We start from the raw sequence: 15793 nt of genomic DNA, 5'->3' as shown, positions 1-15793 counted from the left end.
CAGAAAAACACACATTCGCTGGATGATGTCATCAGTGATGTCATTAGAAATGTCATCAGTGATGTCATGAGTGATGTCACTGACCATGTCATGAGTGATGTAATATGTGACGTCATCAGCAGAGCATTGCAGGCGCGCAAGTTATAGTTAGCTGAACTAACTATAACGGGGGAATTGATATGGTTTTGTACGAGGGAAATGTCAAACTAACTATAACGCCCCTGAAACCTATGTTTTTTCAGTGAATTTCTAAGGTTTTTAAAATGCTAATTTCTAACTATAACGTGCCTGAAACCTATGGTTTTTTCATAGAATATATATATATATACATATATATATTCAGTGAAAAAACCATAGGTTTCACACATGTTATAGTTAGCTGGACATTTTACTCGTAAAAAACCAATGAAATTGCCCCGTTATAGTTAGTTCAGCTAACTATAACTCGCGCGCCCGCAATGCACTGCTGATGACGTCACATATTACATCACTCATGACATGGTCAGTGACATCACTCATGACATCACTGATGACATCTCAAATGACATCACTGATGACATCACTGATGACATCATCCTTGTGATAGAGTGGCAGACCTCCTCTCACCTTAATATAAGCTTTGATACACACATTCAAAAATAGAGACTAAAAATTTCAAAACAATGGACATACCAATACCAGTTACAACAACCTCTTCAGTAATTCTAAGATCCACATACACATCCACTCATTCACCAACAGTCCTATACAGTCACTCATACATGTACTCACTCATCATATGTACTCATACATCTATACATCCTGTTACACAATGCCACTCATCCATAGAGTTACTCACACACATAGTCACTCATGCTAATAAAGAATCAAACATACATTTACTTGCATATACAGTTATACACACACCACCACACTTACTTCTACGGAAACTTACACATACTTAGTCTTTTAAACAATCACTTATAGAAACACATACTTATTCATACAGGAACTCTTTCAATCTCTCACTTTCACATATACTCACATATATACACCAATAGTCACATATACTAGTTTAAAACGTATGTAGTTACTCCTGAAGACACTATTGAGACAGTCATTCACTCACTAACACACCCATACACACACTCATCCACCCATACAGTCCTGCACACATGCTGTGTTCAACACATACAAACAGTGAGTCACTCATTCATGCACCGATGCACTACGTAATACCCCCCACCGAACCATGCAGACACTCAGACTGATACTCAAAAAAACAACTAATAACCTAAATAGGCACCCATGTAGCTACTCACCAACCCATGCAGCCACTTATACACAAAGTGAGAGACTGATACAGATATTTACATATTTAAACATTATTCACTAAGCCATGTATTCACTATGATACACTTAATCAGTCAGTTACACAATCAATTTTTCAAAAACAAATCATCCATTTAGACACTTATATACCCATTTATTCTTCCATCGACCATGAGATATACATATATAAAACATATTTAATTTTCAGAATAACACACATTCACTGGATGATGTCATCAGTGATGTCATCAGTGATGTCATTTGAGATGTCATCAGTGATGTCATGAGTGATGTCACTGACCATGTCATGAGTGATGTAATATGTGACGTCATCAGCAGTGCATTGCGGGCGCGCGAGTTATAGTTAGCTGAACTAACTATAACGGGGCAATTTCATTGGTTTTTTACGAGTAAAATGTCCAGCTAACTATAACATGTGTGAAACCTATGGTTTTTTCACTGAATTTCTAAGGTTTTTTAAATGCTAATTCCTAACTATAACGTGTGTGAAACCCATGGTTTTTTCATTGAATTTGCAAGGTTTTTTAAATGCTAATTCCTAACTATAACGTGTGTGAAACCCATGGTTTTTTCAGTGAATTTGCAAGGTTTTTTAAATGCTATTTTTTTTTTATATTCTTCATTTTTTTCAAACATATTTTTATTTTAATTTTCTTATCTTTTATAAAGACTATGCTTTAATTTTTAAAATCCTTAAATATTTTTTTTATATATATTTTTTAAAATAAACATGTAAAATTTATTTCCAGATTTTTTTTTTTTTTTTTTATAGTACGCGTACCGTAAGCTCACGGTAAGCGTACGGTTTACGCAACGTCCGTAATCTATCTACGCTGCTTGCGTATAGTTACGCACTTTGCGTAGCCGCGCGTACTGCGCGTGGGACGCGTGCGCGCTTACGCAACACGCGCACGTTACGCGGAAGTGCCGGGAAATGACTGTTATGCGCATGTGCGCAAGCGCGTGTCTTTTTTACGCGCACGCGTACTTTTTGCCGTAAGCGCACCGTAAGCGTACCGTAAGCGTACGGTAGGTCATGTGATCTTGAAACACAACTTTTGATTGGTTGAAACTACTTTCAGTTCTAGAACTCTCCTACACCACACCCATTCCCCTCATTTCTGCTTGTGATCCCTTGGGAGAAGGAGCTGGTTTGTCTTTGGGATACGATGGCAGAACAGCAGAGCTCTTCTGAGAGTGAGGCTAGCACCAGCAGCACTGTCTTGAGGCAGAGAGCGAGGAAAGTAAAACCTTCTTATGTTTGGGATTATTTTACTTTTCCAGAAGGCCAGCAAAAGGTGAATGCACCCTTAGTTACTTGCAAGCTGTGTCAGCGTGTACTTTCTAGAGGTAATCCTGACAGGAAGTATTCCTTTGGGAATCACACCATGATGAGGCACCTCAAGGATGTACACAAAAGGACACATGCTCAACTTTTTGGAGGTAACTCTTCAGAAAGACGAGCCAGTACATCCACAGCAGCTCAGCCTGGACCATCACCTGCAGAGCTTACTCCTTCTTCTGCAGCTCAGGTGAGCCCTTCATCTGTGGGGGGAGAATCTCCTTTTGCTGGCCCTCTGGAAATGAACCCTCGATTTCGGAAGGTTGATATTCATTGCACATTTTGTAAAGCTCTAATTTGTTATAGGGAGACCAGTGTTTCCCTAGTGAATAACAAAATAGATCAGCACATTTGTAGCTTTGAATGATTTTCCCATGGTTCCTTTCCTCTGTCCCTGCATGAACACAACGGTTCTTTTAAGAGCCAACCTTATCTTTCATCTTTTTTTTACATTTTTTTTAAAAAACTTTTTTTTTTTACCGTACGCGTACGGTAAGCGTACCTTTTTTTTTATTTTTTAAAAAAAACACTAAAAATCATTTTTCACATTACAAGGTCCTTGAAAGACTACAATTATTACTATTGACTTACCATACTCACTGAAAAAAATATTTATTCATTTGTTTTTTTAAAAAATAGTTTTTAAAATGGTTGTAGTTTACGAAAATTTTCTATATCGATCTGAAAAAAAAGAAAAAAGTATTAATATTTTTAAAACATTTTATAATACAGTACACATATTTACATTTTTTCCCAAAAAATATTTTTGCCTTATTTTTGCTGTTTTCAGAATATATTGCATTTCACTATAAATTGTGAAAGCAATTGCATTCATCATTTTACAGCGGGCAAAAAAAAATAACAATCTCAAAGATTGTATTAAAAAAGCCCAGAATCTCTTCTCACTTAAACTTATCATTACAGAAATGCATATTATTCTTAAAAAATGTCATCTAAAAACAATACTTTTTTCTTTAAAATACCGTCTGATATTTTTGTTTCAGAAGTACATTCACAATAATATATCTCAAATAACTCCAAAATACATCTGATTTTATTTCCTTTAGGCCAAATAGTATTTTTTATTCTTTCCCTGGAATAAATTTCCAAGGGAAAACCATTAAAATTCTAAAGTTTAATCTGTCCAGATCTCACCGATTCTCTGTAACATTTTGGTTCACGAAAATTTTTCGAATAATTTATTTAGTCCACAATAGAATTGCTTACTTTTCCACATGGCCAAATAGTAATTTTTGAAATTATTTTTGAAAAAATTTCCAGTGGCAGTCCAATAACATTCCAAAATTTAAAATGTGCAGAAGTTACCGATAATCTCTAAATTATTGGTTTTTCAAAATTGCATTAAAAATTTAAAAAGTCCACATTACAATTGGTTATCTTTCCTTTAGGCCAAATGATAATTTTAAAAATCTTTTTTCTACAAAATTGCAATGGTAATCCTGTAAAATGGTAAAATTATTTTGTCCAGATCTTGCCAAGTCTCTCTAAAATTTAGGTTTCAGGAAGATTAGATAGGAATTTGCTAAATCAAAAGGCAAACGTTGTTTGAAAATCAATTGGGAATCATTACACAGTGTCCATCCTTTTTCACATTTTAGATAAACTGTGTAATGTCCAGAAGTAACAGTAGGTCCATCATGGAAAATTATTGCAACAGTTACAAAAGTTTTTCCTGAAATTGATAATTGCTGTCCTGTAAACTTCTTTATTAAAGTATCCAATTTTGATCCATCAGCTCTACATCGTTGCATCATTAAAATTACATACTGTCCGTATTCCCTTAAAATTAATGTTGATAACATGTCAGAATTACACTCACCACATTTCATGCTATGATTAGCATCTTTAACTAAGTTTGCAAAAGTGACTGTTTTACTCTCTGGCAATGTCAAATAAATAAACCTTTCATTATCAACAATAGAACCACTTATATTATAACAATTATCACAACTATGTTCCCATTTATAAGAGAGACCAAAAAAAATGTCAATGGGAACTCCTTCTTCTTCCACTACCTGAAGAAAATACATCAAAAATTCGTGAGCATCTTGCTGTTCATTTTGAGAAAACTGTGTTCGTCCTGAACATACATCTAAAAGTTTTCTAATATCAGTAGTACTTTCTATTTGAGTTTTATCTTTACTCAGCTTTTGAAAAAGGAGACTGAGCTCTGAACAGAATCTTTTTCCCTGATTTATTATTATCTGCTCTTGCAAACTTTCCAGATAAAAAGCAACATTCAGCACTACATTTGCGTAGCAGTTGACACCAGAGCTATTTTCAAAATGACATCCTACAACCTGTTCTTCATTTTCCTTATTCTTTTTGCTTGCAATTACATCACTCCTCTTTTTTTTCCTCTTCTCTACATCTTCATTACAGATATTCTCATTTCTCCTTTTACGAGAAACTACACGTTTCTCCAACACAGGATACTGACCTAAATGAGGAGCATAGCTTCTTCTTAATCTATTATACTCCTTTACACAGTTTGTATCAGCACTAACTTTTGAGTCATCGAAGTCTATCATGAATAAACCTGATAATGTTTTGACTCGTGACAAAGCAACATATGCCATACCTTCTTTGAACACACTAGATCCAATGTTCACAAATGCACAATCTACAGTCAATCCTTGAGACTTGTGAATAGTTACAGCATATGCTAGAGAAAACGGAAACTGCTTCCTACGTACATATAAGTCTTTCACAAGCATGAAACGAACTGAACAACGACAAATGTCTTTAACTTCCTCTATCTGATCAAATTTTATTTTTAACCATTCAATTCCATCTTTTTTCTGATAATTAATAAAACCCACAACTCTTCCCATCGCTCCATTTACTAAGCCTTTTTCAACATCCAAATTTCTCCTTAAAAACACTCTACAGTTCATGCAAACATATAGATTTTTTTCTAATCCTGCTGTTTTGGAGATGTTCTTCTCTAGTGAGTCCAATTTATTTTTCAGTTTGCCTGTTACTGTGACAGTAATTCTTCCATCCTCAATTTTGTCCACTGCTTCCAATTTCATGATCTCTTCCTTTTCCAATTTCAAAAGCTCCTCATTGAATATTGAGCATTCACGTAGAGTTGGCATTAAGCAGATGACACTTTTGTTTTCTGCAATGTTCTTGTATATCTTCTCTGCAACTATTTCTTCCTTTGGAAATAAATTATGTAGCAGCCGAGTCTGTAATGCTTTTTTGCCAGCTTCTGTGAGTAGTCCAATCCTGATATCTTTCAGAATACTTCCATATTCTTCATCGTTTGCTTGCCTCATATTAGTTGTAAGTTCCTTGTACTCAAAGAAGGACCAAATATTTGTATTACCGATGCTTCCCAATGACTTCTTCGTGTCTTCATGTGTCACAGTATTAAACACTGGTTGTCCTTTAACCGGAGTAAGTTGCAAAAGATCCCCAAAAACGATGACGTGTTTTCCACCAAATAACACGTCATAGTCTGTCTTCAAAATTTGCTGCATTCTTAAATGCACAAAGGCAAGCATTAAGTTTGATACCATGCTCACCTCATCAATAATGAGAACTTGCATCTTCTTCAATACTCTTGAAACTTCCAAGCATGCTTCTCCAGTTAGCTTGTTGAATTGTATTTTGTTCTCATGCTCCACTGGTAACATTAGCAAACGATGTAAGGTGATTCCTTTTATGTTATATGCTGCTAACCCAGTTGGAGCAGTAACCACACAAGACAAAGTAGAATCTGTTTTTTGCTTTAGGTAGCTTCTGATGACTTTAATTAGGAAACTTTTTCCAGTGCCAGCTTGTCCGCTTACATACATCCTGATTGGATGAAATGATGTGCATGAGCACTCTTTTTTTTCATGTAGAAATCCGTGTTCAATTTTGTTTTTGATCTCTTCATAAATTTGTTGCTGCTCTTGATTCAGTTGTCTTTCCAAATTTTCTAAGTCTATAAATTCTTCTTGAGCTTGATTCATAGCCGTTTCCACTTCATTCATGGCTATTGATGCTTCATTTTCAACGATTGGTTGTCCTAGGGGATCTTGACTGTATGTTCCTGAACTTTGGCTGTCCTGAGAACTGTCTCTAGCAATTTCTGCTGCAATTGTAGTTTCCTGTTCAATTTCTTCATTTAACATTTGCAGATAAGTTGAGAATGTACTGCATTGTATGCTGTCTTTGCAAGCATTAAAAGAATCTTCATAGCTCTGGAATTCTCCCAGTAGTTCATCCTCTGAACGCCATGGTTTAAACAACTGTAAAAGAGCCAAGTAGTAAAATTCTTTCTTGTCGGTAGTGTCGCAACTCAGCTTCCGGTGATTTATCAAACTTCCTTTGGTTTGCTTCACCAAACATCCTTCTTCACCAACGACTTTATATTTTCCATTATTGATGTCTTCTGCAGCTTTCCGTGAATAAATGTAGTTCTGCAGCACTTCATAGAGACACATGTTCTCCAGATGATGACTTCTCTTGGGATAATATGTGTCCAACATGTTTGTTTTCAATATATCTGTACTTTCAGGTTCGAACTGTGCCAAATATTCAATTTCTCCAACAGATTTCAGTACCCGATTTCTCATTGCTGCAAGGCCTAAACTTGCCCAAATTATTCTTCTTGACTTCGAGTAGAGACTTGCAGAAGATAATCTATCTGAACATTCGTAGGATCCAATTTCTCGATGCGATAACATCTTCAAACTGAAACTGTACAGCTTCTTACTGACAGTCTTCTCGTGAGAAATCTCTTCCCACATTTCCTTCAATTCTGTTTTTTCTGATTTCGTAATGTAAGACGTTACATATCGAGCAACAGCAATGGAATTGTCAGCAACATACTGTATATCCATGTTAGCGTTCCACATGGATAAAATGACTGGGTTGTAGTCATTTATATTTTTTGATTCTTCTTTTCTTTTAAGGTTGTAGGTATTCTTAGGTGATTTTCTTGTGATAGTATGTCTCACAGCTGACATAAAACTGTTGACTCTTCCATTTGTAAGAACAGGTCTAGGAAATCCAAATCGACATTTAGTGTAGTATTTTTCTTTGCTCTTGTATTTCCGTCGACAGTATTTTCCACACCGATGACTTTGGAAACGTAGAACTTGCTCCTTTAACTTGTACTCTTCTGTGCTTTTAGGTATAGCACATGTTGCATATTCTTCAATGTAAGATAACACTGCTTCATCAGTATCTGTTCCAAACTTTGGGGCATCCTTGATCCACAGCAGCATATGAATATGAGGAGCACCTCTTGCCTGGTACTCTTTTCTCCAAAAGAAATCCACTACTTCTCCAAGGGGTGGATTTTTTTTATTGCAGATGAAGGACATCATAGCCTCAAATCTATGATTGAAATATCTGCAAACATTAACCGGATCCAATGAGCACAGTTCTCCTGCTGTCTTGTATTCGATGTTTTCAATGTTTGAATTGGCCTCTCGTAGAAAATCCAGTAAATCATCCCAAGCGTACTCGGCGCAGCTTAGGGTAAGGAACCATGTTGGTGTTCCTAAATTGCGTAACATGCATTTTAGTTCACCATGGCGTCGGTACCAATATTCATTTGTCCCACGCTGACAAGCCATCAGATTGATCAGTTGTGTTTCCAAATGATCATCTCGGTGCTGCACTTTCTCCATAAAATCCTTAGCAGACACATTTTGTAAATGTACTCCACTTTTTAAAATGTGATTTACTGCATAAGACAGTGCAGACAAGTCGCTTTCAAATAAAAGATGGAACAAATAAGGGATACTTTGTCGAAATCTGGGATCTTCAGCATATAGTCTTGTAGTCCGATACTCAGAAGCTGGAATCTGTTCCGGACGTTCATCGTATCGTCCTCCTTTTCCTTTAGGAAACAGCTGGGGAAAACATCGAGCTTCCAAGCTCTCCTCCCATACACTCACGGGATTTCCTTTTGCTTTCTTCATCTGAAAGAGATCAATATTGTCTCCCATAACTTCTTTCGAATGGAGAGGATGTATGCTAAAATGTTCATAAATTTCTTCTTCCTTTGACTTGTCCACTTTTTCAATTTGTCCACTTGGTGTTTCTGTATCTCCTTGTAAATCTTCTTCTTCTTCTTCTTCTACTATATAAATTGATTCATACCATTTGTTATTTTTTTTCAAATACAAATTTGCTCTTTGTACTTTCCGCACATCTACCAGCTCCTGCCAAATCTTCTTATTCTTTGTAGGTACACCATTAACCAGAATAATTAATGGTTCAGTTTCCAAAGTATCCGCATCAATAGTTTCCATATTTTTTTTCAAATCCAAGGGCAAATACACCACTCTACCTTTTAAACCTCTCACTAAATCTGAAGGAGGTAATTTACCAGTTTTGGGCTCCATACGTACTATGGTCTGGAACGGATGAACACATTGAATGAGTATAGACTCATATGTATTTAATTCAGAAAGTTCAGCAGGAATAGCATCCAATTCTAAATTATTATGTACAGCTCTGGTCGGCATTCTATTTTCCTCTAACTTGTTGTAGCAGTATTTACAAATACGCTGATCTTCACCCAATTCAAAACAATTTTCAAGAAATATATATGTTGCAAAATCCATCCACTTATAATTATCTTCATTTTCACTCTTTCTGTAGAGATCAACATTCCTAGTTTGTTTTCTATAATGAGTTCTGCGGCAACAAATACAAGTAACATTTGGTCTTTCATTAGAGACTATTGCAAATTTTGTTATGTGATCATTAAATGTCTTACTTACACAAGGTTCTACATTCTCTTCCACTTCTGCCTCATTTACTGTGTCCTTCTCTGCACTGTTTTGTTCAGGACCAAAGTAACAAAACTGAATTTCATCAACAACCTTCTCTACATCTGATACCGTTCCTCGGAACAGAGCCCTATTCAATTCATTTAACTTTATTGCTGGACTTTTGGCAAAATACAACCGTCTCACAAACTTTCTCATTTCAGTATGATGAACAGCCAGCATCCTAAAATGATGGAAAACACTATTGCACACTTTTCTAGATAGACAAGCAAGAGAATGACCCTGCAAACCAGTATTCTCTCTCACTCTGCATGGATCCAGACTTTGAAGCACCTTAATCTTTTGTTTTACACTTTTTTTACTATATTCTCTTAGAAACTCTCGAAATCTGTCAATAGATTCCTGACGCACAGTGCAAATACTACTACAATTCCAAGTGTACACTGGGGCTTTAGGACGTCTCCCCATTGCCTCATCTGCCATCACTTGTACCTCATCTCTTGGAACCATTATCTCCTTCTCCATTATGCAACCATTTTTTACTTCGTATGAACGACCTCTGGTGTCAACTGCATGCAGCAAACTATTACTTTGAAAATAGCTCTCTTCATTAAAAAAAGGTTCACTACTTGAGCTATGCATCCACTTTCCTAAAAACACTTTACAAAAATTTGTTCTGTTCACTACTCTTTTGCTTTTGCTTTGTGATTTCAGTACATTAACCATTTTATCTAATGTACGCATCCTATTCAAAATTAATATGAATAGTTTCCTTTTTAATTCTAATGCCTTTGCTGCAATGGCTTCAATTTCTTTTTTTCTCTTATAATATTTAGCCTTTTGCTTATATTTCTTTATATCCTTTATCAAATTGGACATAACTCTTCTCTGAAACATTTTTCTACGTATCTCTTTAAATGCTGTTTTTCTGTTTATGTTAAACTTTTCAATTGCAGAAGGTATATTTGCATTAACTAAATCCTCAATTTTTTGCTGTTCTGTAGGTTTTGTTACATTTTTCCGAGAACAGACATTTTGTACATTTTTGTTTGTTTTCAATATTTTGTTTAGGAATTGTCTTTTTTGCTTACCAGAAGATTTTTTCTTTTTCCCAACATCAGCATCTTCTACTAACTTTGGTCCTCCAGTTGTCCTCAAATATAGTTTTTTTTTTAGCGTTTTTTGAACTCGAGATTTTGTAGGCATCTTAAATTTTGTTCACTGTTCTTCAGCAATACCTGCAAAAAAACTAAAAAAAAAATTCTTTATTGAATTTAAATATATTACTACATTTCTTTTCACAATAGTCACAAAACGAAATTTCTTTGCCAATTTGAATGCACACAAACTCCTCTTTTTTTTTGGGCAAGTGAAAATCTGTATAACAAACTGTCACATTATGAAACCAAGCTGTTTTTTTTTCAGACCACCACCGTGTGTATTCTCTGTGACTGCCTACACTCCAGCAGGGGCAACCAGCCTTAGTGATGCTGAATGTATTTGCATTACAGACTTAAACCTGAAAACCCCACTCGCTTCTAATTACTGTGCATGACTATACATGGCAAGCACATGGGTGTGTGCTAAACCTCTGCTTCTTCCCCCAAAAATTCGCTCCTCTTTTCCATCTACTGCAACTGTGAAATCACCAGAGCAAGACGCAATACATTTCTGCCTATAATTCTTCTATGCACACAGAGTCATGTTTTCACATTAGTGCCAAAACGAAATTTCTTTGCCAATTTGAAAGCACACTTACTGCTCTTTTTTTTTCGGGCCAAGTGAAAATCTCTTTTTACACTTTGAAATCACTTTTACAGACTGACACATTCTGAAACCTTTTTTTTTAAATTTATTTAAATGCACATGTCCAAGCTGTTTTTTTTTCAGACCACCACCGTGTGTATTCTCTGTGACTGCCTACACTCCAGCAGGGGCAACCAGCCTTAGTGATGCTGAATGTATTTGCATTACAGACTTAAACCTGAAAACCCCACTCGCTTCTAATTACTGTGCATGACTATACATGGCAAGCACATGGGTGTGTGCTAAACCTCTGCTTCTTCCCCCAAAAATTCGCTCCTCTTTTCCATCTACTGCAACTGTGAAATCACCAGAGCAAGACGCAATACATTTCTGCCTATAATTCTTCTATGCACACAGAGTCATGTTTTCACATTAGTGCCAAAACGAAATTTCTTTGCCAATTTGAAAGCACACTTACTGCTCTTTTTTTTTCGGGGGCAAGTGTATATCTCTTTTTTCAATTTGAAATCACTTTTACAGACTGACACATTCTGAAACCTTTTTTTTTAATTTATTTAAATGCACATGTCCAAGCAGTTTTTTTTTCAGACCACCACCGTGTGCATTCTCTGTGACTGCCTACACTCCAGCAGGGGCAACCAGCCTTAGTGATGCTGAATGTATTTGCATTACAGACTTAAACCTGAAAACCCCACTCGCTTCTAATTACTGTGCATGACTATACATGGCAAGCACATGGGTGTGTGCTAAACCTCTGCTTCTTCCCCCAAAAATTCGCTCCTCTTTTCCATCTACTGCAACTGTGAAATCACCAGAGCAAGACGCAATACATTTCTGCCTATAATTCTTCTATGCACACAGAGTCATGTTTTCACATTAGTGCCAAAACGAAATTTCTTTGCCAATTTGAAAGCACACTTACTGCTCTTTTTTTTTCGGGGCCAAGTGAAAATCTCTTTTTACACTTTGAAATCACTTTTACAGACTGACACATTCTGAAACCTTTTTTTTTAATTTATTTAAATGCACATGTCCAAGCAGTTTTTTTTTCAGACCACCACCGTGTGCATTCTCTGTGACTGCCTACACTCCAGCAGGGGCAAACAGCCTTAGTGATGCTGAATGTATTTGCATTACAGACTTAAACCTGAAAACCCCACTCGCTTCTAATTACTGTGCATGACTATACATGGCAAGCACATGGGTGTGTGCTAAACCTCTGCTTCTTCCCCCAAAAATTCGCTCCTCTTTTCCATCTACTGCAACTGTGAAATCACCAGAGCAAGACGCAATACATTTCTGCCTATAATTCTTCTATGCACACAGAGTCATGTTTTCACATTAGTCCCAAAACGAAATTTCTTTGCCAATTTGAAAGCACACTTACTGCTCTTTTTTTTTCGGGGGCAAGTGTATATCTCTTTTTTCAATTTGAAATCACTTTTACAGACTGACACATTCTGAAACCTTTTTTTTTAAATTTATTTAAATGCACATGTCCAAGCTGTTTTTTTTTCAGACCACCACCGTGTGTATTCTCTGTGACTGCCTACACTCCAGCAGGGGCAACCAGCCTTAGTGATGCTGAATGTATTTGCATTACAGACTTAAACCTGAAAACCCCACTCGCTTCTAATTACTGTGCATGACTATACATGGCAAGCACATGGGTGTGTGCTAAACCTCTGCTTCTTCCCCCAAAAATTCGCTCCTCTTTTCCATCTACTGCAACTGTGAAATCACCAGAGCAAGACGCAATACATTTCTGCCTATAATTCTTCTATGCACACAGAGTCATGTTTTCACATTAGTGCCAAAACGAAATTTCTTTGCCAATTTGAAAGCACACTTACTGCTCTTTTTTTTTCGGGCCAAGTGAAAATCTCTTTTTACACTTTGAAATCACTTTTACAGACTGACACATTCTGAAACCTTTTTTTTAAATTTATTTAAATGCACATGTCCAAGCTGTTTTTTTTTCAGACCACCACCGTGTGTATTCTCTGTGACTGCCTACACTCCAGCAGGGGCAACCAGCCTTAGTGATGCTGAATGTATTTGCATTACAGACTTAAACCTGAAAACCCCACTCGCTTCTAATTACTGTGCATGACTATACATGGCAAGCACATGGGTGTGTGCTAAACCTCTGCTTCTTCCCCCAAAAATTCGCTCCTCTTTTCCATCTACTGCAACTGTGAAATCACCAGAGCAAGACGCAATACATTTCTGCCTATAATTCTTCTATGCACACAGAGTCATGTTTTCACATTAGTGCCAAAACGAAATTTCTTTGCCAATTTGAAAGCACACTTACTGCTCTTTTTTTTTCGGGCCAAGTGAAAATCTCTTTTTACACTTTGAAATCACTTTTACAGACTGACACATTCTGAAACCTTTTTTTTAAATTTATTTAAATGCACATGTCCAAGCTGTTTTTTTTTCAGACCACCACCGTGTGTATTCTCTGTGACTGCCTACACTCCAGCAGGGGCAACCAGCCTTACTGATGCTGAATGTATTTGCATTACAGACTTAAACCTGAAAACCCCACTCGCTTCTAATTACTGTGCATGACTATACATGGCAAGCACATGGGTGTGTGCTAAACCTCTGCTTCTTCCCCCAAAAATTCGCTCCACTTTTCCATCTACTGCAACTGTGAAATCACCAGAGCAAGACGCAATACATTTCTGCCTATAATTCTTCTATGCACACAGAGTCATGTTTTCACATTAGTGCCAAAACGAAATTTCTTTGCCAATTTGAAAGCACACTTACTGCTCTTTTTTTTTCGGGCCAAGTGAAAATCTCTTTTTACACTTTGAAATCACTTTTACAGACTGACACATTCTGAAACCTTTTTTTTAAAATTTATTTAAATGCACATGTCCAAGCTGTTTTTTTTTCAGACCACCACCGTGTGTATTCTCTGTGACTGCCTACACTCCAGCAGGGGCAACCAGCCTTAGTGATGCTGAATGTATTTGCATTACAGACTTAAACCTGAAAACCCCACTCGCTTCTAATTACTGTGCATGACTATACATGGCAAGCACATGGGTGTGTGCTAAACCTCTGCTTCTTCCCCCAAAAATTCGCTCCTCTTTTCCATCTACTGCAACTGTGAAATCACCAGAGCAAGACGCAATACATTTCTGCCTATAATTCTTCTATGCACACAGAGTCATGTTTTCACATTAGTGCCAAAACGAAATTTATTTGCCAATTTGAAAGCACACTTACTGCTCTTTTTTTTTCGGGCCAAGTGAAAATCTCTTTTTACACTTTGAAATCACTTTTACAGACTGACACATTCTGAAACCTTTTTTTTAAAATTTATTTAAATGCACATGTCCAAGCTGTTTTTTTTTCAGACCACCACCGTGTGTATTCTCTGTGACTGCCTACACTCCAGCAGGGGCAACCAGCCTTAGTGATGCTGAATGTATTTGCATTACAGACTTAAACCTGAAAACCCCACTCGCTTCTAATTACTGTGCATGACTATACATGGCAAGCACATGGGTGTGTGCTAAACCTCTGCTTCTTCCCCCAAAAATTCGCTCCTCTTTTCCATCTACTGCAACTGTGAAATCACCAGAGCAAGACGCAATACATTTCTGCCTATAATTCTTCTATGCACACACAGTCATGTTTTCACATTAGTGCCAAAACGAAATTTCTTTGCCAATTTGAAAGCACACTTACTGCTCTTTTTTTTTCGGGCCAAGTGAAAATCTCTTTTACAGACTGACACATTATGAATCCACCATGTGTAACTACAACAAAAACAATTCCCATTTCTATTATTCATTTCTTAAGTTACCACATACATCCCCTCTCAAACTGTAAACTCACCTTTAAAATTAGTTAGTTGTGAAAGAAATGTGTCACTCAAACAGCAGATTATCAGAGCCAGGATCTCTGTTCTGTACACCTCTCTCCTCTCAGCAGAACCAGATAATGGCAAACTTTCCCTCTATTTTTCCACACATATACATGTAAGTTTCAAATCTCAGTGCTTCCCCCTTTTTTTCAAATGTAATGACACATTTCTATTGGTTGAAAACCAACCCTTTTCCAAAAGTACCCTGCCCCCAACTTGACTTCTGCCTAGTACCCTTCCCCCAACTTGACTTCTGCCTGCTACCATAGCAACAGCTCATGGAACACTGCTGTGTGCAGTTAGGTCAGAAGTTCGACACACAATGTTTCAATTCCACAGAGCAAGAGTGCTTGACTTTTCAAACCTAACTGCAAATCCATAGTACTGTTCTTTGGTTACACATTTTTTTGTACCAATACAAAACATGCTTCTATTAATTTTCACATACAGCCTAGTTTTTTTTCTAGAATGGTATGAAACAGCCAATCAGTTCTTTTTGTTTTGTAAAAAATATGTATGCCTCCATTTCCAAACTGTCTTTCTTTTCATATTGCCATTCTACTGAAAGACACCTCCTGAGTGCATCCAGTTCTCCTTTGAAGATGTTCACAGTGTGGATTGTAGGGCACAGCTATGTCTTCTGGAGTGAAAAGTTTGCAGAGAAAACAGATATGGTGAGAGACCTTGCTTTGCCAAATG

The 15793-nt window shown here is 36.7% G+C and overlaps 1 protein-coding gene across 1 annotated transcript in view; it reads right to left on the bottom strand.

Annotated features, from left to right (window-relative positions):
* Positions 1-15176, bottom strand: part of LOC146862284 (uncharacterized) — an 84302-nt gene extending 69126 nt beyond the window's left edge. The window contains exons 1-2 of the mRNA XM_085643068.1: positions 15067-15176; positions 4993-10687 (exon numbers count right to left, since the gene is read on the bottom strand). Coding sequence (XP_085499194.1) covers positions 4993-10644 — 5652 coding nt within the window. The 5' untranslated portion in view covers positions 10645-10687; positions 15067-15176. The remainder of the gene's footprint in view (positions 1-4992; positions 10688-15066) is intronic.
* Between the last annotated feature and the right edge of the window lie 617 nt (positions 15177-15793).

Source organism: Triturus cristatus, chromosome 2_2 (genome assembly GCF_964204655.1).
Source record: "Triturus cristatus chromosome 2_2, aTriCri1.1, whole genome shotgun sequence".
NCBI classification, from domain to species: Eukaryota; Metazoa; Chordata; class Amphibia; order Caudata; family Salamandridae; genus Triturus; species Triturus cristatus.
Note: the sequence above shows the minus strand (reverse complement) of the source record. Positions and strands in the feature narration are given on the sequence as shown.